The sequence below is a fragment of the Mauremys reevesii genome, linkage group 4 (assembly GCF_016161935.1).
Source record: "Mauremys reevesii isolate NIE-2019 linkage group 4, ASM1616193v1, whole genome shotgun sequence".
Lineage (NCBI taxonomy): Eukaryota > Metazoa > Chordata > Testudines > Geoemydidae > Mauremys > Mauremys reevesii.
The window spans coordinates 28,978,905-29,005,991 of NC_052626.1; the positions used below are offsets into that span (position 1 = coordinate 28,978,905).

Genomic DNA, 27,087 nt, shown 5'->3' on the forward strand with positions numbered 1-27,087 from the left:
TGCCCACCAACTTTTGCAAACTCTTTGGGGGAGCTTAGATGGCAACTCTACCGGTATGTTTGTAAAGCACCTAGCACAATGGATCTGTGATCTTGACTGGGGCCTCCAGGTGCTACCATAATGCATATAATATATAATAACTTCAAGCAAATTAAGCCTTCTGTCTAGATACAGACCAAAAAGGTGGAGTTTGGATCCATAACTGGATCCAGATTTGGTTCAGGCTAAGGATAAGAATCCAGATTTGAGGTCAAATGGGGACTAAATTACCTCTGGCCTCAATGATACTACACACAAACCATCCTCATAAAAATTCAGTCCAATATGAACTAGTAAGATCTCTTGCTCTTACAAGATTTTTCCCCAACGTGAGCAACATTTAAGCAGGATTCAGAAAACGGGCCCCGATCTGAAGGGATGGAACAGCATCTACAAATTCCAATTCTGAGCAACCAACGCATGCTTGCCCCAAATTCAGCAGGAGGATCACACATGGAAATCACTACTTCTGACTTTCTGGCTCAAAGTGACTACAGTTTTCAAGCCATCTGGTTTTCATTATTGTAAACAACATTGTCTATATAAAGGTATATTTGGTCACAAACTTACTTTCCATACTTCTTGCTTATATTTCATGAGGCATTCCAGTAACTGACAATGATACACTGAGAGAGAAAAGATCATATAAGCATGACACTGAAATGGAAACTCAAGTTCAAGAAACGGCTTGTGTCGCATTTAGTTTAGTTTATTGAATCTACATTCTGTTTAATTCCATGTTTACAAAGTGAACACTTTGCTAAGGGCTCATTGTCCTGGGGTTAGAGTAGATAATTGAGAGCTGGAAATTAAATATCAGTAGTTCGTTGATGCTGAGGAATGCGTGTCCCAAATTTTGGCACTTACTCTTTGCACAGATATGGAGTAGTTCCCTTTGCCTACATCTGATTTACCTGCCTATTCACTTAGACCTTGTTTTTATGGCAGTATGTGAATATATGATGCCAAATTCAGCTCTGGTGTAACAGTGTTGTGGCTAGAGCAGGGATTTGGGAGTCAAAAAGCAAAATACTTCATACAAAAATCTCATTCATATTTAAAATTTGTCATAAAAATAGCATATTTCTAGGTTGTGGCCTACTTTTATTCAGCTTTGGTTAATCATGTTTGTATTGTGGAAGACTTCTTCACATGCTCATGGTACAGACGGCCCAGTGCATTTCAATATCTACACCACTTAATAAATAAATAGGAGAGAGTTGTTTACGGCAAAGAGAGAGTCAATTCCTATGGGTCAAATGTTATCTTCACTTGACAGTAGTGTGACCTCACTGACATCACTGGGGCTGCGCCAGTGTTAGAGAGAGCAGATTTTGCCTTCGGGTGCTTTCTAATTACAATTAAATTAATTACAGTTTATTTTGGAGCCCGTAGACAGCAATCGCTGTCTTGCTAAAAAAGTGACAACAATTGTGATTCTAGCAGTACAGGAGTCCAGTATATGAGACAATAAAACAGATTATTTAATTATGACTGATGGTTAGTAATTATTGCTAAGCACTGATGTTAGAATGTTCCATTTTCTGATGTTAAGCTAGAATAAGCAGGACTGCTTTAAAGTCTCAATTTCACCATACATGCACAAACCAATGAAAAAAATATTTTCATTGATAATAATCTAAATTTACAGATAGGAGGAGTAAGAAAAATACTGCTTGAGAACTTACTAGAGTTGGATTTAAGAATATGTTGACAATTTGTGTTTTAATGGTTATAAAGCTGTAGTTTTTTTCAGTCTCAACATCTGCTGTCACTAAATATTTATGGTCTGATTCTCTGACACCACCACCACCACCACCCCCCGCCAATACCCACAACTATGAACTTTAAATCAATAGATATTGGTAAAATATGCTTAAAACACATAATTTTGCACATCTGTGAAAATTTAATTTGATAAAAATAGGAAAAAAATACTTACAAATAATCAACATTATCCATAAAAATTATAAACAAATAAAATTAAAATGGAATCCTGACAAGCCTAGTTGTCTGGAAACATTGCTGCTTCAAATACCAGTCTCAGAAATGCCAAGTTTTAACTAAAGGACTATTTTTAAATCCATTTTCGCAATTCCAGCATGGTGAGGAGAAGCATTTCCAATTGTCTGAACTTTCAGCGAGCTGAGTTTTCAAACACTTTCTTTGACGTAATATTTCATGACTCATACCTTTACAAGGACAGAGAGATACAAACAATGGTGCATATTTATTTATACATACCGGGATTTGATGTGTACTGCATTGCAATCATTAGCATTGAAGATGCAGATAGATTGACATGTGCAGGCACCCCTTCTCTCCTCGAAGATCCCACTTAAAGGGAAGCAAAAAATATCTCCTAGTGTACAGCAAGAAAAATAGAAAACAACTGCACCCAGTTTAGATTTTGACTGACGCAAATAAAATGCCCAGGGATGCGTGTATTTAAAAAAAAAAAAAAACCAACCGTGATGGGGTAAAAGCTCTCTGATGGCAAAAGAAAGACTATTGTAGATGTGGTGTTTGCTCCCAGGGCTTTAGCCTAGTTCCCCTGAATAGCAAGGTTTCTGTCTGAGAGCTGTGCTAGCAAAACCCTCCTCCGGAACCATGGCTCTGAAATGTTTTCAGTCTGCAACCCACAAAATGGCCAAAATATCAGCTCACAACACACCATATCCCACAATCCTTTGCTGTTAGGATTCAGGTCCTGGGGGAAAAAATGGGAAGCTTGTGGGAGCTACTGAGTGGGGCAACGGGGTTGATGAGAGGACTGGTATTGAGGAATGGTGGGTGGGGCTGGAGTGGAATAGGGTGCTGGCTGTTATTGGTCTATAGTATAGATTAGTCCCTAGGCAGCATGATTTTAAACACTATTCTCAGACTAAAAATCCCATTCCTCACTAGCTGGGGTAACTATACTAGAACACTGATACCAACAGCAGTATTTAAACATGGGAGCTATGATTCTGGTTGTAGGAGATAAGACCTAATAGACCCTAGCTGGAGCGTCTGCTGATCTCCTAGTGGACTGATCAATGTTGAGCTACTGGTCACCACCAGCTAGGATCCTGGGAAAGCCCTGAAGTTTGAGGGTATTTATTGGGCTACCATCATTCATCTCCTGATATCGATTGCAGAAACAGAGTTACAAAGCAAAGGCTTAGTGGAGCCTGTTGCTGGGGTTATGAGCTGCTTAAGCAAGTGGGGTTAGTGGAAGAGAAGCTGTGAAACAGTTCAGCAATGTGCTATAGATGGCCGGACCCATAGATCATAGCACTCAGATAATGAATATAATTGATACCCCTGAGTGTACATGCCACAAGTGTAATTACCTCTGATTTAATTACTGTTCTGCTGGAACTATTCTCTGCCACGTCAGTAGCCCAGTAATTACATGCCGCTCAAAACAATCCCCAAATTATTATGGCACGATCTGCTTGTGATCATTTATATTGTGAAATACGTATTCTCCCACAGTTCTGACCTGGCATTTAAAAATAGTCTATACAGAAAAGGTACCATGCGGTATTAGAAACAAAATATAGAGTTGGACTGATTTATACAGCGATTTGAGAAAACTGTGTGAGAAAAAGGCAATTGGCTAACTATTGCTCTCAGTTACATATGTACAATATCCACTGCGGGACTAGTATCCATTTAACTAAAGGGAGAATTAGGGTTAATAGGTTGTTCTGGAGAATAGTTTCAGAGATTTGAGGAAATACAGGATTGGAGGAGCACTCTATAGAAAGTTCTGCATTGAATGCATTTTTCACAGTCTAGCATAATGGATAGATAAAGGCTTTAGTTCAAAATTCTTTAAACCACAGTGAGACTATTGCATATTAATTTGTATTTCTATAGGACCTTCCATCCACAATATCAAAGAACTTTAGAAAACATTATAGAATTAAGCCTCACAAGACCCTCATGATACAGGGAAGTATTATTATTCCCATTTTACAAATGGGGAAACTGAGGTACAGAGCTGTTAAGTGGCTTGCCCAGGGTCACACAGCAAATCTGTGGGAGAGCCAGGAATAGCAGATAACAGACCTCCTCAGAGTCCTATGCTTTAGGACACTAGACCATGCTTCTTCCGATATTCTGTAGAGATTTGCTGTGCAAAACTCCCAGTACCATTAATGGAGCTCTGAATGCAGAAATAGTTCATACTGTCAGATAAAGGACTCTAATATCCTGGGACCAGCATGGCTACACAACAACACTGCATACAACAAAGGTCTATAGGGCTGATAAGAAAGGGGAATTTAGCTGGTTATGGTGCAACTGACACTTGTTATAGTCCCCAGTCTCCAAATTTGTGAAATGTGAAAAAAACATGTATTTATAGCAGCTACTGAAAGGTCAGCAAGCTTTTATCAGGTACATAGATGAGTGTTCAAATCACAGCTAGTCAGTATTGCTTTGGATCCACAGCCTGCAGGGATTTTAACTTTATGCAGTAATTCAATATCCTTTCAGAAAAATCAGAAAATCAGCTACCTATTAGATTCATTCCTGACAATTACAGTTAGAACAGATTCCATTGGCACCCATAATTACTCAGTACAAAGCAATAAGATAAACAGAGCCAAATTCTGCTATTGGATGTCCATCAGTTATATTGACTGTAGTTGTTCATGTGCATCCGGATGCAAATGTTATACATATTGCTGTTGCATCTGTATTTTCAGGAACATATTGTACATTTGCTCTGTATTCAGGACTCCCATTGCTATCATTGGAAGCTCTTTGTGTAATTAGTACAGTATATCACCTTACAGTGTTTTATTTCACCCTTTAAGTGAAAAGAAATAACCTAGTAATACAACATAAAAAGTAGACATTCTGTATAACTTCTTCCTCTGGTAACAGCAGCCACATTGAATTACATTTTGTAGCAAGCAAGTAGATTAATATGTAACCACATCCACATGGTAAATAAAACATGGATAACTATGGTCTAATGTTATTTAAAAAACCTACGTACTTTCTGAAATGTAACATTATTAGAATGAATTCCACTTACATATAGCCATAGGCAGAAAAGAGGTACTGAGATACTCTATAATATCCTTGTGCAGAAACGGTGGAAAGGTGGCTAATGTTGAAATCATTGTATAAGGCAAAGTACTCAGGATGTCATCATTGAGAAAAGGAAGCAAACATGTGGTTGTGTAAAAAATCGACTGTCCAAGATCTGTCAAAGAAAATTCAATAAACAGAGCATCATTATATTTTATTAAAAAAAACATGATGTATTTTTTGGTTTATGGACTGTTTACAAAACGATCATCATAACTTAAACTTAAATTGTGCCTTTCTCCCCAAAATTGTTTAGAAATTTAGTTGATATTTAAACACACAGGAATCACTTCACCCACCATTATAATGAATTTCCTTCTAGGGTGGAAGGAGGCAGCTGTTTAACAGCAAATAGCAACAGTTTCAGCTGGCAGGCCACATCCAGCCCAGGACTGTCCTGCCGGCCCTTGAGCTCCCAGCCAGAGAGACTAGCCCCCAGCCCCTCTCCTGCTGTTCCCCCTCCCCCACAGCCTCAGCTCACTGTGCTGTCAGCGCTCTGGGCAGTGGGACTGCAAGCTCCTGCTAGGCAGCGTGGTGGCGAGAGCCGCGAGCCTGCCCTGGTGCTCTAGAGTGCACAGTGGCATGGCTGGCTCCGGCCGGGCGGTGCGGCTGCCAGTTCTGGTGTTCTAAGCAGCATAGTAAGGGGGCAGGGAGCGGGGTGGTTGGATAAGGGGCTGGGGGTCGCAGGGGCTTGTCAGGGGGCGGGGGTGTGGATAGGGGTCAGGGCAGTCAGGGGACAGGGGGGATTGGATGGGGGTGGGGTCCTGGGGAGCAGTTAGGGGCAGGGGGTTCCAGGAGGTGGTGGTCAGGGGACAAGGAACAGGGGGGGTTGAATGGGTTGAGGGTTGTGAGGGGGGCAGTCAGGGGGCAGGAAGTGGGAGGAGGCAGGGGCCAGGCTGTTTGGGGAGACACAGCCTTCCCTACCCGGCTCTCCATACAGTTTCGGAACCCTGATGTGGCCCTCAGGCCAAAACGTTTGCCCACCCCAGGTCTAGAGGGAAAATGAACTCTGAAACCAACACAGGAGCATGGATCGGGGCGTGGGTTTAGGTAGGGAGAATGCCACTATCAGAGTTAGAATTTGGCCAGGACATTGGTATATTAACCGACCTATTCTTGCAAAAAGTGCCATAGAAGCTGTCATAGCCACAGGAAATCAGAACCTATGTTTTAAATCTCATTCAAAGAACAAAGTGTTTCCAGAACACCAGACTGGGGCACTGGTTCTGTGCTGACTCAGAGGGAAGAATGTCACTGTATTTTCAACACTACATTAAACTGCTGAATTCATTACCACAGTAAGTCATTGAGGCCAAGAACTCACTAAGATTTAAAAAGAGATTGGATATTTATATGGATATCAAGTATATTCAGAGTTATCATAATTAATTATACCAAAAATTATGGAAAGGATATTAAAACTTGTGCTTCAGGGCTTAAGCCAATCTTTAGATATCAGGATCAGACTTGTTGTGAGGGAGGCACATTCTCCCACATTTGCCTTCCTCTGAAGTATCTGGTGCCAGCCACTGACAGAGGATACTGGACTAGAGGTACCCTTGAGTCTGATGTAAAGTCTGGCAATTCCTGTGTTCCTATGAATCACAAAAACCTCCTCCTGAAGCAAGTGGGTTTCTAGTCCAAGCTCTGTGACTAACTCACTGTGTGCTCTTGGGCAAGTCACTTAGGCAGCCTGTGCCTCTGTTTTCTCATCTGTAAACTGGGGATATTTATACCTACCTTTGTAAAGTGCTTAGAGATCTCTGACTGAAAAGCACTCTATAAGTTCTAACAATCATTAATGTATTCCGTTTTAGTGTCTTCAAAGATCCTCCATGCAAGGGCCACATACTGCAGGATGCAGTGTGCCTCTCTCTTGCAATAAATGCTCAGCATCTTGCACAAAAAGTACTAAGTACAGATGTGGCCTAGCTTGTGAAATCTGACAGGATCAAAATACAAGTGGTCTGGCTGAAGGCACAACAGCATTGTTCTAGGTCTAAGTTGTTCTGATAACTACATTTTATTAAAGAAATTACTAAAATGAAGGAAGGAATAAATTACAAGTTTCATTGCAAATTTTAATCCACTGTACAGACATCATATCATCTCTTCCTACGTCTATACTGGAATCAAAATACATTATCTATCCAAAAGGAATTCTGAAAGCAACAGGGAAATCTTTCCTGCAAAATTAAATTTATATACTTACCAAAGCTTAACAGCCTGGAGCACAGCTCTCTTCACCTCAGTGTACAAGTGACACCCATTGAAATCAAGATAGATATTGGTATCCTGAGATGGGGAGAACTGGGCCCCAGGCTTTCAGTAAAGATAACCGCAGTCTACAAAATTGAATAATGGAGGAGTTGACTAAGAACAATATAAATAGCAACATGTGATCAAAAACTAATAAATTTTGTGATGAGATGATTCAAAGCACTGTGCAAAACCCTCTATTTCTGTATATTCAGACTTACAATCCTTTCTTTTTACCCAGTTACATTTTAAACCAGTCTCTATTACAGTGGTTCCCAAAATTGTTCTGCCACTTATGCAGAGAAAGCCCCTGGTGGGCCGGGCCGGTTTGTGTACCTGCCGTGTCCGCAGGTTCAGTTGATCGCCGCTCCCAGCAGTTCAATTCGCTGCTCCAGGCCAATGGGAGCTGCTGGAAACGGTGGCCAGTACGTCCCTCAGTCCGCGACGCTTCCAGCAGCTCCCATTGGCCCGGAGCCGCGATTGGCCGAACCTGCGGATGCAGCAGCTACACAAACCGGCCCGGCCCTCTAGGGGCTTTCCCCGCACAAGCAGCGGAACAAGTTTGGGAACAACTGCTCTATTACATTGTTAAAATGTTGTTAAGATCTTTTATCAAATCTACTTTACATTTTACTCAGAGATGGGTCTGATCTGAACATCCCTGAGCATTAGTGGGCTTCAGAATCCAAACCCAAAGCCAGATCCACAATTTGCAAATAGGCCCTGACTCTTCAATTGAGTCAAATGAAAAGGCCAGATAAAAATACTTCCATTTTTTGAACAGGTTTAGGCCCATCTCTATTAATTTTATTAAGGCCATGTCTACACTACAAAATATGTTGACCTAACTTCCATCAGCATACAGCCACCACACTTATTAAATCGCTTGTGTGTGCGCACATTTGGGTCCTTGTGTTGGCAGTTCACCTCCTCACCAGCAGCACTTGCATCGATTGAATTGTCAGTGTGGGGCATTGTGGGATTGCCCCTGAAAGCCAGTAACAGTCAATCTAAGCAACACAGCATCTACACTGACACTGCGTTAACCTAATTACATTGACCGTGACTATGCCACTCAGGGAGGTGGTGTTACTAAATCGGCATAGAGAGGCACTTATGTCGGCAGGAGCCAAATTTACGTGTAGACACTTCCACAGCTAGGTTGACACAAGGCAGCTTACATCAACGTAACTGTGTAGCATAGACCAGGCCTTACATACCACACATGGATTCAAAGCACTGGATCTACGTGTACAGTAAGGATTCAAAGGCCTGCTTACCATGCTGACCATGCTGTAGCAAAGGAACTAGATCCAGCAGAGTCACCAATGTCACGTAAAGTCCTTGATAGTCCAATGATGGGTAGTCTGATAACTGAGCATCACGACTTTGCTGGCCGCGTTCAGATGGAGCATCTCGCAGGACGCTGTAAAGGAGGGAGCGAGTAACAGTAGGGTTGATGGAACTGACCTGTGGTCTTAGAGATGGGGTGAGTGGGAATGGCACAGGAAAAAGACACATGGTCATGGGCACTGTCAAATTGGAGGCATCTTGATTCTCCTTCTTCCCTGTGCGGGACAAAATGCTGTTGGGGGGACAAAGAAAAAAAAGAGACAACAAAGACACAAAGAACAGCACATTACATTGAAATGACACTATAAAACAAATAATAAAACACCAGATACACCCCACATAAGATGCAATTTCTACCAATACCAGTGTGTTGGCAAATCTAGCAACCATTCACTTCCATGCTTCAAGATAGTAAAATTAAAAATTGCCGTTTGTAAAAATTTCCATTGCATCTCATGTGTTATCTGGTTCATAAGGAGCAAAAATATAAAAATGCATGTTTCAGTGCCATACCCATGTTTCACAGTTAAGCAAAATTTGGGAATTAAGCTGCTTGCTAAGCAAAGAATAGCTGTGTTCAAATAGCTGGAGAATTTGCTTCTGAGAAGGTTTGGGGAAAATACATTTTCAGTAAGATTGTTTGAATCAAGGGAGTGAAAACTTGTAAAATATAGGTGTGGCACTTTGAGAAACATGTTTTAGCAAAGAATAAACATGTGGGTTTGTTAAGATAGTCTTAAAAATCACATGTTTATCGCATTAAAATAATGTCTGTATGTATTTTATGATACTGTTTCATGACATTCCGTCAGTATCATTTGAGATAATGAAGTTTAAACAGGCACATGGATTTAGAAATAATATCATATTTCTAAAATGTTAACTAAACTACATTTGGAGAAGCTATAAAATAATATATAGTAGATGATCTTTAGCATATGTTTGTGAGCTAATGATAATGGTTGTTTATGTGTGTTTTTAATTTTGCCCATGTTTGGGGAGGAAACATTTTATTTTATGAATACAAACACTCTTTTGGTAAATAGTTACTTCCAAATCTAAGGGCTAAGCAAGCAATACCAGTTATAGAACTGCACAGACAGTGTGTTATCATACATTCCTGCTGCTACGTACTTACGTTATTATTCAACAAAACCCACTACAAACTAAAGGAAAGATAATTTCAAAAATTAAAATTAAAATTAGTGGGCATCAAAATAGAGGCTAAAAATCAACCAGCTTGCTATGTCTTTTAAAAATTGTTATAAACATGTTAGTCCAATTGTTCTGAAATGATTAATAATTTTAAAAATAGAATAAATTGCTGCTTAAGCAACAAAGCTATATTTTGGCTAGCCTAACAGAAAATGAATATGCATTACAGGGTTATCTAATAAATTTTTTCATGCTCCTATAAAAGTATTATATGCTATTTTAATATATTAAACCACAGACCAACTTGTTTTACATGTACTGTACCCATAGGGTGAGCTTCTAAAAGTGGCCAGTGTTGGCATACCTCTACTCCCATTGAAGTCAGTGTTAAAACTAGTAAAGTATAGGTGGGGCACTGAAACATCCATTGACTTCAGTAGAGCAGAAGGTCAATGGTACGCGCTTTTGAAAATTCCACCCACCCTACACAGAATTCAGGCCCCAATCTTGCAAACACTTAAACACCCATGTAACTTTACTCACATGTTGTCCCATAGAAGTCAGTATGACAATTCACATGGGGAAGCTTCACACATGCTTATGTGTTTGTAAGAGAGGGCCTGGTTTATTTGCCATATAAATTTTATTAAAATTTTTACAAGTACATCTCTGAGCAAAGCTGGCTACCGTCAGGCATGCCTGATCTCTCAAGTATGCAGATGTTATATAAATACAATATAATCTACCCTAAGAAAAGTTACTGCATAGTTGTTGTTATTTTTTTTTTATTGTGCCTTGTATGCCTGTAAATTATTTTCGTTTCTGTTACCCAATGTCCAGTCTAAGAAAAGTGGTAATAAGACTGTTCTGACAGTTTTTAAGAAATCATATCAGTAAACCAACCAAGATCTATTAGGATTTTAAAAGTGAATGATCAGAGTGCTGATTCCTCGTTTTTGGATTTGCTTTTTTTTAAATTTGCTTGACTTTCATATAATACATTTTGCAGCTTCTGATTTGAGATGTGGAGGTATTAAATTACATTCAACCCCTCTCTGTGAACAGATTCTACCCAATTACCCACCAAATCCAGTTCCTTCACTTGCCAACACATCACTCCCCAGAAGTGCTGCCCCCTGGGAGCAATACTTCCAGGAAGGACATTAGAGCATTAATAAATCCTTGTTTTGGAAACTGTAAGGCACTGATGGCTAACATTCACCTCCCTTCTCCTTAATATGAAGGTGGGACCCATGGAGACTACAGGTCCCAGCATACAATACTCCATCTTGATCACAGAGGCCTTCTATTCAATTCAGGTATTAGGGATGTGCCCCTACCAAAGCCCCAGTTCCTACCACCCCCAAACTCAGAGGATCTCTGGATCTGGATATGCAGCTGACGCCAAGTTCTATAATGCAACCAGTCAAAACTCCAGATCCAATAACAATCCTGAACTTTGAGAAAGTTTGGCTGCAGATTCAGATCTGGCCACTGTAGCTCGTTCCCTTTTCTGCTCAATATGGAGCATTGTACACTGGGACCTGTAGTATCTGCAAGCCACCTCCATACTGAATCTGTCCCACTATATGCAAATGAGTTGCCAATGCATCTCTTAATTGGTCAAAGTTTGGGCTCGCTTGCTACAACATAGGCCATTCTCCAAATTACTACCTTCCCAAGGTGTTTCTTTGAGACATGGTGCCAGAGAAATTGCATCTCTCCACACACAAGAAAGCAGTAAAACTATCTTGTGCATTAATAACTGTTCATTAAATAAATAATTTTGTCTATAGTTAAGAAATGCACTGAGGAGTTTTTTCTAAGAAAACAAGAAAAAAGCGGATGTTCTGTAAGAGGTTTATGTTGTTCTAGGTCAATCCTCAAGTGAGGGAGGAAAGGCTGGAAATGAGTAATGCATGAAACTTAAATTCATGCTGTAATGTAAAGAAATGCTTCTGCCCAAAGAGAAAATTGAGGAGGAGCTAAATGAATCAATATGTTATGCATTGTGTATGGTGATTTTATGTGATGTTTATTCATAAAAAGTAAATGCCTCACTTTTTTCAACCATAGCCACTTCTTCCCGCCCCCACCCCGAGCCTGTTACATAGTCAAATGTATATAAACCAAAGGACCAAGTTAATCCCTGCTGCAACTAAACTGAAGCTACCAGTATTACACCAGATATGACTCTGACCCAAAACAGTGGGACTGCCCCACTCGGAAGAACTAAGTCAATATGTTTATAACTCAGAAAAGTAACTGTACTGTCAAGGTACAACAAGTTGCAAAAGCTACACCTGCTAAGGCCTAGTATGCTAACAACTGAATGGGGTATATTTGACTGTGTTTTATACTCCGTTGTGCAATAATGAGTGTGGACGCGCTCATAGTGTGAGAGGCAGAAAGAAGACTTGGGATGCATGCCATTCAGGGAAACTCTTGAACAAAATCTTGAGCAAGCCCAGGGTATTGAGATGTTTGTTTAGGATAAGCCTTCTTAAGGTCCCTGAAAAGGGAATTGCGTGCACTAGACAGGAGTTTCTCTCTTTCCACTTGCCACACTCAGGGCTTGGCTACACTTACAAATTTGCAGCGCTGCAGCAGGGTGTGAAAACACACCCTCTGCAGCGCTGCAAATTGCGGCGCTACAAAGCGCCAGTGTAGTCAAAGCCCCAGCGCTGGGAGCCGCGCTCCCAGCGCTGTCCGTTATTCCCCACAGGGAAGTGGAGTACGGACAGCGCTGGGAGAGTTTTCTCCCAGCGCTGGCGCTTTGACTACACTTAGCGCTTCAAAGCACTGCCGCGGCAGCGCTTTGAAATGCAAGTGTAGCCAAAGCCTCAGTGTAGGGTAAGGTGTTTTGTCTAATCCCTGTCTAGGTGTGAACATGTGTATGAAGTTGTGGTGGGCTCACACCACAGCACCCAGGTCCAGAACCAGATTTCAAACACTCCAAAGTTAAAGGAGGTCTGGATTAGAGATCTGATCTGGCCTATTTTAAGGATACGGGCAATGGCCTATATGAAATTCAGGTCTGGATCCAGGGCTGGATTTCTAATGCCCTCTCCCTAATTTGGAGGATGTTCCGAGTCAGCATTTTGATTTGCCCATTATAAAGAAAGAGGCCATCTATGAAATTATATCCAGATCTGAATATACACTGTGAGTATCACCTCAAACCTTATCAAGTTCAGGGTAATCAGTACCAGGGTTTTGGTTCAGTCCAACCACTAGCATGAAATAAAGAAGTTAAATGGAATTGCTCTCTTCATATGGAATTAACAATTCTGCAGATTTAAAACAGCCACACAGAAAAGGGAGTTGTGCAGACCTCTACATTCTGCTTTTGTAACCTATAAAACTATCTGCTTCACTCAGTCCAGCAACTTGAATGCTTATAAAGTGTGAAGAATTTCTCACCAAGAATACACTATGCAATGTACTGCTCTGTGCAGAGTTAGGTGACACAGCAGTAAAATGTTTGCACCTTTTCTATGCTGCAAATTCCAACGGTGCTGCCACTGATGGAGTTCCACCCAAATGGGGATTATCCTAGTGTATACCTTTGAGCAAGTCACTAATGAGAGGGGAGAGGGAGAGTACATGCCAGAATCCAGGACAATTTGCATGGCTGAATAGTTTGGGAGGCCCACTCAGCTTATGCTGAGGCTGTTTTGCTGCACACAGAGTCTTGTGTGCAGTGTTTGCCTGATTTTCAAATGTTTTCATTGTTTGATTAGCCAATTGAAAATACACTGACATGGAATAAAAACCACACTTCCTAGCTACTCTCAATATCCCTATAAAGATTTTTTGGCTATTAATGCAACATATTAATTGAACATCATTCCATTTGCTGGACCTGAAAGAGCCCTTTAAGTTAACACAGATGGGTTCAGCACCCTAAAATATTCAGTGAGCTAAACATTTCATGATGGTTAAATGATTTTATTCATGAAATCTGGGAATGTGAAGTATAAACACAGCTCCTGAGAGTCTGCAGCCAAAATGGGATTCTGCAGGTAATGGGATTTCTACATACGTACTTTTCCCACTAACATAGAACATGGAGTGTTTCTGAATTCCATGGTCTCTGAATGTAGGCTCTCAGTGAGTTTTTCATTCAACTTTAATACTTGCTTGTTAACATATTTTAGAGCAAGAGAGAATGTTTCTTCTCTCCAAGACAATACAAATGGTCTAACTTCCAAAGCAGCCTCTGAAAGTATGGGTGCAATTTTCTAAGCATAAATATTTTTGTAGGTGCAATTCACGTAGTTATAAACAAAAATGCACCGTGAACTCAAAACTATCGGCATATGAAAAATGAAACCACAAAAATGTAGGCATACAAAAATTATATCTGCAATATCAAAGGCCATCTGAAGGCCACTTTGAAAATTCAGGTCAATGAATCCATTATACTGTGGGAAAATTGGAATACAAGTAATATTCCTAATGAAGTCCCAAACCCATAACAGCTCTCTTTAACAAGTTGAAAGGTCATATCACCTACCTAAACCTATTCTCTAATCATACTTAGTACTTATTGGTTTTTATATTGCAACTAGAGTGGACTAAACCAAATCACTAGATCAGAGCAACTCTGAACCGTTAATGTCATTCAGATCCAGATCTGGATCCAAACTTTTTGCCTATGCCCATTGCTATAATAGGCTGGACCAAAATCCAGATCTGAAAGCCCATTGAACTATGGGACAGCTCAGCTTCTAGTTTTGCTGCTCAGGCTCATCTCGGTAGGATCCTACAGCTTTAGGATTCTCAGAGAGGTCACAGTCAAACTTGTGAAATTTTATAGCAACCTTCTCTCTTCTTTACTTTAAGCATGTGTGCACTCCACTAACCTATAGTAGGGCCAAGCAAACCAGGTTTTGTTTTAGAATCAGCCACTCAATAAGCAGCTCAACTGGGCAAATTGGGCAACAGCCACTGCTGTAATTTATTTATACCATACCGTACTTTTAATTATATTGAGCTCTGACTCCTTCTGGTTGAGCATTGATCCATAAGATCCATTAACCAAGAAGAAATCAATACTTATCCCCTAACATTTTTTCTCTTGAATAGCATAATTTAAAACTTACCTCAATAAAGTCTGAGAAAAGTATTTCAGAGTGTTTGCAATGTCTGTTCCAGAGGGCACAGGGTAAATGTTGTGAAGAACGCGGTTATGGTATTCCTGTAGGTAGCGGATCTTGGAAGCAACTGGATTAAAAAAAAAAACACACAGAGACTTTAATTTAGCTTAATTCAGGTTAAGACATCATATCAGTTTTCTACCCCTACTGTATTGTTAAAATTCATGCAGTGAGCTAAACCTAAGAGACAAGTCTTTCCAATCTTTATAGTGGCTGAATGAATTGAATCCTTTGATGAAGGAGGGAAGCAAAAGGAAAAATTGTATATAGTATTTTAAAATCTGGTTTAGGCCTACTCTGTGCTAACAGATCAAACAAACACTTAGGGCAGGTCTACACTAAGGGCGGGGGTCGAACTAGGGTACGCAAGTTCAGCTACGTGAATAGCGTAGCTGAACTCAAAGTACTCTAGTTCGAACTACTTACCCGTCCAGACGCCGCGGGATCGAAGTCCGCGGCTCCAAGGTCGACTCCGCCACTGCCGTTTGCAGTGGTGGAGTACCGGAGTCGACTGGAGCGCGCGGGGAGTTCGAACTATCGTGTCCAGATTAGACGCGATAGTTCGAACTCCGAGAAGTCGAACTCACCGCGTCGACCCGGCAGGTAAGTGTAGACTAGCCCTTAGTGCCTGTCTCATTTTTTCCATTCATGGATCTCAAGCGTCACTTATAATGTTATGAGCTGGGTGAAACCTTGTCATGGATTGAGTTCAAACCTCTTTGAGATTGGTAGATCTCTATCTATAACTATATGCATAAGCCCCACCTCAGACAAAAGGTGTGTGTGAACCCCGGGAGCTCCTGTCTGAGTGTTGTTTTGGGTAGGTGTGTGGGTACAAGGGAAGAGAGATCACACAGAAACTAAGGTTAGCCAAGAACAGACTGAGTGAGAGGGATCACCTGCAGCAGCAGCTGAAGGCATGTGGCTCACCCTGGAAGAAATCTAGGGAGAGGTTTTTGGGTCACAGGCTCAGGCTGAAAAGAGTGCTCTTGGTGCTGTGAGCAAAATAAGCTGTTTGTTTCCTTCTTGTACATTCTTTGTAAACAAAATAAACTGTATCCAAGAAATACCTGACTACCACCAATTTCTACTCCCAACTGGAACATGTACAGGGCTCCACATTTTGACTAGCCACTCAGGTCAAAAAGGGTGAGCAATAATTATTGATTCAGTAAGTCACACAACACTCACGTGAGATAGGTAAGTATTACTACAGTCAATTTATGGATGGACAACCTGAGGGAAAGAGAAACTCAGTGGTTTGCGCTAGGCCATGTAGTGAATCAATTGTGTAAGATTATGTGTACAGTTTATTTACATCTATAGCAGGCAGCCTGGTCAGAGTGGGTTGGGGTCAGGGATGGTTCAAAGCAGCTTTTCTACAGTGGAGTGCAGGAGGCGAAATCGTAGCTTTAGGAAGAATAGCATTTTCCTTATTCTAATAAGTTCCTTTCCCTATTCATGATGGACTGCTGGTCTGCAAATGGACTGCTGGTCTTCTATTTTCTACCATAAAAGTCACCTTGATTATAAAGGTTAATTATAAAGAAAGCTCAGCATGTAAATCAGTTATAGGCCTAAGCTTAGAGGGCACATCTATTTTCTGTACAATACCACACCAAACAAATACAATATAGCTATAGAAAAGGTCAACATTTTTGTTAATATGAAATACTGATGCTATTTCATTATGTCACTTTGTTGTTGTCATTCTCTGAGAGTGGACAACATGACATAATAAATGTCAGCACAGCTTAAGATTTTAAATGCTTTAACTCTTCTTCAACAAAGCAAGAGAACTTCAAAGTGCATGTTCACTATTCTCTCTGCAATGAGGAACATTACGGGTGGGATTTTCCACACACTCAGAACTGGCCTGACTCTGCCCCTATTCAAGTCAGTGTTAAAAATCCCATTGACTTCAGTGGAAGCAGAATTGGGCAGTGCTAGTACTGGTGAAAATCCTGCCCTATAGATATATAAAACAATTTAGGAACAAGGTAAGGCCATCCATCACAACATGCCAGACTACAGCTAAATGTAGGTATCTCTTGAACACATTTACGGTATATATTTTGCTTTGATCAACTCCCCCAGTGAACAATCCTATATATTTATTAAATATAAAAACTATGCTATAATTATTCAGGTTGCAAAGTCAAGCACTCAAAAGTTAGGAAATGCCAGAATTAAGGTTGCCTATGCAACCTGAATTCAGCCCTGTTGGATGTATGCATTATGATACTGATTTTAATAACATGATCATATTTATTTTTTTCCCAGGACCTCTGCACAAAATTGTGTATGCCTAAAGGGGAGCTTAGGTGGAGGCTGTATCTCTAATTTTATGGATAACTTTCATAATTAAAAAAAAAAGTCCCCTCAAAGTCTCCTTTTTTTCAGTGTGCAATTTTTCATGTTTGTATCTTTACAGTAGCAAGGTTTTTGCATAAACAAGCTACATTTGTGCATCCAACTGGGTATTGATGGCCTTGTGGGTCATACTAGTCATATTTTGTCCTCAACTATCCATTCAGTGGACTCAAAATAATATACAGATGGGTGGGACCAACAAAATAGAAGGCTAAAGAATCCAGTAGTAAAAATCATGTTCTGAGTTCTGAATGACTACAGAATAAACGTGTTAAATCTTATTCAGTGATTATGCAAGGCAAGAAAGGCTTTCTTTCCCTCCACCACAATATCTATGACATTCTGGTTAGCAGAACTGGTGCATTTGGGTTCTCCACTTGTGAGCAAAATAGGCACCTCAGATTTAAATGGAAAAAGCTTTTCTAGTACACCATGCATTCTCCCTGCGTATAATGTATATTATTACTGTTTACTGATACAGCCTTATAGATGTAAATGACCCTTTACAAATAAGTAAGAATACGGATCCCTGTTCCCAAAATCTCGTTAGATAACTAGACTATAGAACATCCTTTGCGTAGGTGCTCAGATTCCATGGTAATGAGAGTCATACAGTATAAATACATGGATTAGATTAGGAAAGAGCCTTTTCTATTTACTTAATGTTGTTTGTGTTGCCAGTCTCCCTGGTGCAAAGGATATGAAGCCTAGTAGATTTGTAAAATAATCAGGTCACAAATCAGATTTCCCAACCAAAGAACAACTCACAGCTGGATTTATAGTTCATTGCAGGTGCCATGCTACGCAGTCAGATGTCCATAACTGAAATAGGAAAACCAATGCCAGAGATATTAGTCAGGCTGTATTTTAAAGAGCCTCCTTCATCTTTACAGCCACTTGTTTTCAAGAGAGGGAAAAGCATGTCGGGAGCTGTTTTGTGCAAAGTAGGAAACCTGTTTATTTCTATTAAGCAAGTTAGTGCCCAAATGAAATCAATCAACATAAAAGAACATTCATAAATGCAATAGCTAGATGATAATTTTGTTTGTAAAATGAGTCACTTCATGTTCTTTTGCTATCAGACCATACCTCCCATAGAAATGTAATTATATCATGTCCCAGACTAATGAGAGCTTTTTTGAATGAAAGCATTACATCATATTGCAAACCTTTGTACCTACAGATAGGCTCCTAAATCCAGTGCAGGCATTGGATTATGAATAACTGATTTTGAAAAGCCTTAAGCATCCATAAATCCTATTATCTTCAACAGGAAGTGCAGGTGTTTAGCACTTTAGAAAATCAGGCCACTTGTACTGCTATGTCTAAATATGGATTTAGGAGTCTTGCTTTAACTATCCATGTTTTAAAATGTTGACGTAAATATCTGCTAGCTTCAATGTCTATCTCCACCCTGCATATGCATCTAAACTCTGAAATTCCTCTTTGACACAAGTGTAAAAGCTGCGTTGGATTCTTTGGAGATGGTCTCCTTGTTTGTTTCAAAGTCCTGGACAGGAAAATGGAGGGGAGTTGGCATTCCCAGAACATTACTTACCATGAGCAGATGCCAGTTTTAATTACTGGAGGAAAAGGGAATTAACAGGTGGTCTCCAGGTTGTTTGCTGTCAGTGGGTGCTATTCTGTGCAATAACTCAGCTCCACTGGAGTGCTGTGATTTTAGGCCTAATCATTGACTTTACTTTTCAGAATGTGCTCAGAAGGATGAAGAGGATAAAGAAGAGTAGCATGGCACGTGACCTCCTGTGACCCTCTGTTGGCTGTCACCATTATACCTTTTGTTAGGATGACCTGGTATTGCTCAGAGCAGTAGGAGACAAACTGTTACTTGGTCATGTATTCCTGCGGAGTTCCACACCATCAATGATTAGGATTGGAATTTTTGCATTTCTGATCTGGTCAGTGTATTCTTTCACTTTAGTTTTTTCTGCTGTTTCATGGCAAATTCTGGACTCATCATTACTTGTTATGCCTACGTGAGACAATCTGTTTCTTGCCTGTCAGTCAAGCAGGACAGTAGCAGTGGCAGCATCAGTTGAGGTTTGAGGGATAGCCTGGTAATGGTGCATAAGCCAGTGTAATTCTTGTTGGAAATCATCACCATGTGTCAAAAAGTGCAGGTGAAAGAGAATTGGAATTATGCAAAGAGGAAATAAATACACTTTACAATGCCATAAAGAACTAGGCAAAGGAGGAGCCTTGATAAACATATTATAAAACAAAAGTTCAATGGGTTAGGAATTTCTGGATCCCCAACCTGAAGCATCATGAGGAGGAGAAAGCCAGCTTCAGGACCGGAACAGAGGAGAAATCCATGATCTGGATCCACAAGTGAATCCCATTTAAAACCAATGTACACACCAAAACTGTAAAAAAAAAGGGGGGGGTGGGGGTGGGGTTTCCTTAAAACTAAAAGAAACAGGGAAAAGGCAATGCCAGTGTGAGGGCTCCAGAGCAGCACCAGGGGTGGGGGGGAGAAAGTAAATAGCAGCCAGCAAAAAGTGAGTGAAAGAAGCCCGAAGTAGAACAGGCCAAGAATATTAGGGGTGAGGGAACACAAAGGCTGATAACAGAAAGGGAAAACATCAAAAATGGTGCTGATGGAGAGGGTGGAAAGCAGAAGGAACTGTTCCATATATTAATGTGAACATAAGAACATAAGAACAGCCATACAGGGTCAGAACAAAGGTCCATTCAGCCCAGTATTCTGTCTACCGACAGTGTCCAATGCCAGGTGCCCCAGAGGGAGTGAACCTAACAGGCAATGATCAAGTGATCTCTCTCCTGCCATCCATCTCCATCCTCTGACGAACAGAGGCTAGGGACACCATTCCTTACCCATCCTGGCTAATAGCCATTAATGGACTTAACCTCCATGAATTTATCTAGTTCTCTTTTAAACCCTGTTATAGTCCTAGCCTTCACAACCTCCTCAGGCAAGGAGTTCTACAGGTTGCCTGTGCACTGTGTGAAGAAGAACTTCCTTTTATTTGTGTTAAACCTGCTGCCCATTAATTTAATGTGGTGGCCCCTAGTTCTTATATTATGGGAATAAGTAAATAATTTTTCCTTATTCACTTTCTCCACACCACTCATGATTTTATATACCTGTATAAATATCCCCCCTTAGTCTCCTCTTTTCCAAGCTGAAAAGTCCTAGCCTCTTTAATCTCTCCTCATATGGGATGCATTCCAAACCCCTAATCATTTTAGTTGCCCTTCTCTGAACCTTTTCTAATGCCAGTATATCTTTTCTGAGATGAGGAGACCACATCTGTACACAGTATTCAAGTTGTGGGTGTACCATGGATTTATATAAGGGCAATAAGATATTCTCCATCTTATTCTCTTTCCCTTTTTTAATTATTCCTAACATCTTGTTTGCCTTATTGACTGCCACTGCACACTCGTGCAGGTCTTCCAAGAACTATCCACGATGACTCCAAGATCTCTTTCCTGATTAGTTGTAGCTAAATTAGCTCCCATCATATTGTATGTATAGTTGGGGTTATTTTTTCCAATGTATATTACTTTACATTTATCCACATTAAATTTCATTTGCCATTTTGTTACCCAATCACTTAGTTTTGTGAGACCTTTTTGAAGTTCTTCACAGTCTGCTTTGGTCTTAACTATCTTGAGCAGTTTAGTATCAACTGCAAACTTTGCCACCTCACTGTTTACCCCTTTCTCCAGATCATTTATGAATAAATTGAATAGGATTCGTCCTAGGACTAACTCTTGGGGAACACTACTAGTTACCTCTCTCCATTCTGAAAATGTACCATTTATTCCTACCCTTTGTTCCTTGTCTTTTAACCAGTTCTCAATCCATGAAAGGATCTTCCCTCTAATCCCATGACAACTTAATTTACATAAGAGCCTTTGGTGAGGGACCTTGTCAAAGGCTTTCTGGAAATCTAAGTACACTATGTCAACTGGATCCCCCTTGTCAACATGTTTGTTGACCCCTTCAAAGAACTCTAACAGATTAATAAAACATGATTTCCCTTTAAAGAAACCATGTTATCTTTTGCCCAACAATTTATGTTCTTCCATGTGTCTGATAATTTTATTCTTTACTGTTGTTTCAACTAATTTGCCCAGTACTGACGTTAGACTTACCGGGAAGTAATGTGAAGTAATCTGAGGTAAGATACAGAGTAGCATGAGAAGGGGGAGCAGGTTCAGAAAATGTGGGAGAGACAGAGAAAAAAGTAGCACAATGGGCGAGAGCAGAACATTGCATCGTGCAGAGAGGAAGTACAGAATTTTCTCTTTCATTTTTAAGAACATAAGAATTGTCATACTGGGTCAGACCAAAGGTCCATCTAGCCCAGTATCCTGTCTTCTGGCAGTGGCCAATGCCAGGTGCCCCAGAGGGAATTAACAGAACAGGTAATCATCAAGTGATCCATCCCCTTTTGCCCATTCCCAGCTTCTGGCAAATAGAGGTTAGGGACACCATCCCTTGATTTATAAAAAAGCACCCTCCATAAAGGATGCACCTAGGCCATCAGCACAACACTTAAAAGACAAAAATATCAGCTACTATGATTTAGAGATTAACCCCAAAAGTTAAAAAAAAAAAAGATGTCCCTTTGTCCTAATGAGGCAAAGGCCTGTAAAAAACACAAAGGCTTTGCACTATAACCTAAAGATCAACAGACATGGACCAAAGAGGGAAGTGAATTTCAACATCCAGAATGTCAGGTGAAATGATTCCAGCTGAGCCAAAAGCACTCTAAGCCCTTGATCACAGAGCAATCCCAACACAGAAGAAAAGGTTATATGGATTCAGTGCTGGTCTACAGTGGCATTTTTCTTATAATTTCCCACTATTGCACTAGCAAATATGCCAGTTTATTAACAGTAGTAACAATAGTGGGAGTGCTGATGTGGGCCAGCTGCTTGCATTCTAATCACCATCATCTGACTTTGCTGGCAGAGTAGATCTAGAAAACATGGTGGTTAAAAAGTCAGTGGCTACTAGCATCCACTCTAGGGTAAGTCAATGGAACTCCCCTGGTGTTTTTTAGCAGCAGTGCAGAATAGTTTGAAACAATAGAGTAGACAAGGTAAGAGAACGATGACTTCTGCATATGCACAGAAGATGCATGGTGTGAGCCAGAGCACCAGGCCAGCTTCCCTATTCCGTCAATGATCTTCTTCATGGGTAGATCACTTCTAAGACTGTGAAGGGCAGATCACGTTCTATGTTAGTTCAATCTGTGGGCTCTCTGTTGAGACTCTTGGACCAATTAGTTGGGTGAGTTTTGATACAGATACTAGGACCCAAACTAAACCCTCACTTCAATTCATACAAACCAATGAAGCTGTCAGTTCACTTTGGGTCACCACTGATCAGGGCTAGTGATCAAGAAGTGTTAGGCTCTGTAGTTTATCACTAAATCCACAAGCCAAACCGAGCCAATCAATCATTCCCCCCTTCCCGCCCCCAACACATAATTATGTTCCTTTCCTTTTAACAGAGCATGTAAATATTATCTCATTGGTAAGCATGCAAAGCAATAGGTGAAACGTTTAAGGGCTATTAAAAGCAACCAAAACAGTTTGTATCAGTACGGGGATTGAAAAATCACCAAGTGCAAGACTTCATGGGGATAGGGTGACCAGACAGGAAGTGTGAAAAATCAGGATGGGGCATGGGGGGTAATAGGTGCCTGTATAAGACACAGCCCCAAATATCAGGACTGTCCCTATAAAATCAGGACATCTGGTCACCCTACATAGGGAAGAGGACAGGCACTGAAAATGATGTACAACAGCTTTGAACAAAGGCTGGAAAGCTTTAACCCACAGCTGCCATTTACAGCAAGGGAGACAGATCAAACATCTAAAACCAGGCCCTAACCAGAACTAACCAGGGCCTGGCTTCCCTTCTCTCCTCCTTCCTCCTGTCTTGGAGGAAGGCAGAAAAGCCTCCGGTTTTTAACTCCGATATCAGGCAGAGCACAATGTGGGCACCCTTGACAGGGTTTCTCAGCAGCTGTGTGAAATAAATCGCACTGCAGAGACAGCCAGACACCCCGACACAGCTCAGAGCGCAGTGGCAGGCAGCTGACAAATTGCAAGGCGCAGTGTAATAGATCCCCCCTGACACACCCTCCTCCACCGGCCATCCGCCCCTGTGACCCAGCTCCCAGGACCATGGACAGTGCAGCGCCCCTCCGCCGCCGCCGCACCCGGACACACACAGCAACCCCCCAGCCCGGGCTGCTCCCTCGTTCCCCAGAGCAGGGGCCGGGGCCGTGGCCGACCCCCGGGGGGCCGCTACTTACACTGCTCCGCTTTGGTGGACATGATGTTGTCCGGGTGGAAATGTTTCGCCCCAATGTCGGTGGCCTTTGGGTTCTTCGCTCCCCCTCAGCCCGCGATGAGCGATGCTCCCTCCCTGCGGCCCCGGCGCGAGCGGCCGGCCGAGCTGCGTCCCTCCCGCCCCTCTGCCGCTACCATGCTTGGGGCGGCAAATCTAGCCCCGAGCAACCCTCCGGGGGCCTGGCCTGCAGCTGGGAGCCCAACGCGCCCGGGCTGCGGGCGTGAGGGGCGGAGGGAGAACGGAGAAGGAGGCGTGACTGGGGGGCCCTGGTGAATTGCACCGGGAGCGCTACCAGCGACGGGGGCGGGGGGGGAGCGATTCCATTCACAAGGAACAGCCTCTTAAAGGGGAAGCTCTGCTCAGCCCCTAAACTGGGGCTCGGAGAAGACTGGGAAATTAAAGCGCCCGATACTCTTTAGAGCTGTTTTGCAACAGACACCCCCTTCCCCCACCGCAGGCTTGCAGCGGCTGTTTTACACACACCCCGAGTTTTGTTCTGACCCCCCCCCCCAGCTCCTGAGTGCGGATAATGTACAAATGCAGGGCCCCTGGACATGGGCGGCGCGTGAACCCCCTGCTTCGGGGAGCTACCACTGGGCCCCTCCCCCCGCGGCCAGAGGAGCCCCAGTCGAACAGCCCTGGGCCCTTCATTCTTTGCTGCATTGGTTTTATCATTTCTGTAGGGCTCTGGCTCCCCTCCCGCCAGCAGTGGAGGCCTCTGCTTCCCTGCAGCCCCATCCGCATCCCACTATGGATAATTTCCCCATGCGGCAGCTCCCAGCCAGACTCCCAGCTCCTCACTCCAACCTCTCTGTGCCCCCAAATCTCCCTCAGTTCAGGACCAGGGGGAGATGGGCGGGCTAGTCAAGGTGTGTGAGTATCATCTCCCTTCCATTCGTTTTTTTTGGGAGAGAGGCTAATTCAGTGGGTGAATCAGTGTTCCACTGTCCCCCAGTAGTTACTAATTCCAGGCAGGGCCAGATGAACCCATAGCGTAATAAGGCTATAGCCTTAGGCCCTCCTATTTTTAGGCCCTAATTTTTAGGCCCTCCTATTTTTAGGCGCTACTGTAGGCCTTCCATTCCATATTGAAGTAACAGCTGAGCCAGGGTAGTGGGGCATTCCAAATTTTTTTGTCTCGTTAGATATTGTTTGTACAAATTAATTCATCAAGATCGTGAATTCATTTTACAGTGGTTGTGATTTTGTCTTTGTGGGCTAAGTAAGTGTGGGCCCAAGCAATATTGAACTTTGTACACAGCAGGCCTACGCTGGACAATAGAAACCATGTCGAAGAAAGGAGGATGGCAGAAATTGAAGGAGGCCAAAGAAAGACGGCAAAGACAAGATGTAGGGCTGAAAGATACTCCTTCTCTCCTAACTTTTTTTCCTCCTACTAAGTCTGGTGGTGAGGAAATCCAGATGAATACCAGCCCAAGTGAACCTGCTGTGCCTGTGCCTGATGAAAAGGAACAGCCTCCTGTGACTTCTCCAGCTGCAGTCTCACCTCACTCCTCTGAACACTTTCCCAGTGATAGTAATACAAAAATATCCTTCTCCAACAATCCAGGTGAGTGGGACATGACTTCTCAAGATCTCATTACATATTGGACTGAGACGGGCCCACAGAAATGCCAGAATCTAGATGCTGATTTTTCATTGACAAATACACGAATCAGAATCGTTATCTGACCAAATCATTTTTTGAATATGCGAAGCCTAGCAAATAGATTGGCAAGTGAGATTGGCTCATCTATTCGCCTTCTAAGAAGAAAGTGTACTGTTTCTATTGCTGCCTGATTTCTGATACCAAAAAGTGAGGAATGTTCTGTGAAGACTTCAATGATTGGAAGAATACTGCATACATTACCAATCATGCAATGAGTAAGCAGAATACATTGTCAGTAAGCAGCTACTGTGCCTGAAAGAAAGTGGCAGAATTGATACCCAAATGGAAAACCAGTTTTTGGAAGCTCGTGCTTATTGGAAGAATGTTCTCAGACACATAGTTGAAACAATAGTTTTTCTTGCTGAGTGTGGTCTGCCATTCCATGGCTCAGATGAGACTGTTGGATCAAAACACAATGGCAATTATCTTGGCATTCTAGAGCTAATCGCTAAGTTCGACCCTTTTTTAGCTCAGCACATAAATGAACATGCAAATCGTGTAAAAGGCCATACATCAAATCTATCAAAGACTATTTGTGATGAATTCATTGCACTGCTGGCAAAGAAGACACTGTCAGCCATTGTAGATGAGATTAAAGATGTGGGATATTTTTCAGTGTCCATTAACTCAACACTGGATGTGTCACGTAGATCAGTTGACTGTCATCTTGCATAATGTGCTACCCTGCAGACCAGTTGAGCATGTCATGACCTTCATAAACATCACCAGCCACACAGGGGAAAAACTTGCCTCGTACCTACATGACTTCCTCACCGAAAATGGGATTGACATCAGCCTTTGTCGTGGCCAAAGCTATGACAATGCAAGTAATATGAGTGCAAATATTCAGGGATGCAGGCAAAGATAAAAGAGTGCAATGTTTTGGTTGATTACATACCATGTGCTGCACACTCACTCAGCCTTGTTGGCCAGTCCGCCATAGATTGTTGTGTTGAAACAGTTTCTTTTTTTGGATTTGTCCAAGAATTGTACAATTTTTTTCTCTGCATCAACCAGTCATTGGATGATTCCTAGAGATTCACTACCAAAGGGATGCCCGGTGCCCAAATCACTCTCAGGGACATGGTGGAGTGCCAGCGCTGAAGCTGTGAATGCAGTTGTTCTGGGATACCCCAACATCCTTGAAGTGCTAGAGAGCATCAAGGACGATGAATCTCAAAAATCAGCAACAAGAAAAGATGCAAAGATCCTGAGTGATGGAATGCACACTTTGGAAACTGGTATTTTGTGTGAGCTCTGGAATGATATACTTCAGCCATTCAACAGGTGCTGTCTAAGCTTGCAAAGTGCTCAAATTGATCTTTCCACTACTGTAAACCTAATGAGGAGTTCTTCAACAAATGCAGGATAGTTTTGATTAATATGAAATTCAGGGGGCTGCAAGGACTCCTAACCATGAGTATAAGTCAGCCAAACACCCCAAAAGACAGAAGACATGCAATGATGCCACTGCCCACTCATTCGGTGACAAGGAGGTCTTCAGAGTTAATACCTTCATCACAATCAACAAACTGAAGACTTCATTAGAACATCGGATCAAAGCTTACAAAAATATTGACAAAACCTTTAGTGTACTGACAAATTTTTCGCCTAACATTTTAAGT

At 41.8% G+C, this 27,087-nt stretch overlaps 1 protein-coding gene and 1 pseudogene across 8 annotated transcripts in view; one reads left to right on the forward strand and one right to left on the reverse strand.

The window, feature by feature from the left end:
- The window catches only part of UNC79 (unc-79 homolog, NALCN channel complex subunit), a 147,844-nt gene extending 123,831 nt beyond the window's left edge, over positions 1-24,013 (reverse strand). For 6 of the 8 annotated variants that reach the window (XM_039536994.1, XM_039536999.1, XM_039536997.1 and 3 more), the window contains exons 1-6: positions 23,756-24,013; positions 15,006-15,126; positions 8,670-8,974; positions 5,075-5,245; positions 2,284-2,376; positions 610-665 (exon numbers count right to left, since the gene is read on the reverse strand). In XM_039536994.1, the coding sequence (XP_039392928.1) occupies positions 610-665; positions 2,284-2,376; positions 5,075-5,245; positions 8,670-8,974; positions 15,006-15,126; positions 23,756-23,777 (768 nt within the window). In that variant the 5' untranslated portion in view covers positions 23,778-24,013. The remainder of the gene's footprint in view (positions 1-609; positions 666-2,283; positions 2,377-5,074; positions 5,246-8,669; positions 8,975-15,005; positions 15,127-23,755) is intronic. The other 2 variants (XM_039537002.1, XM_039537000.1) reach the window with 2 other exon arrangements.
- Positions 24,014-25,080: 1,067 nt separating this feature from the next.
- LOC120403260 lies at positions 25,081-26,834 on the forward strand (annotated as a pseudogene).
- Positions 26,835-27,087: the final 253 nt, after the last annotated feature.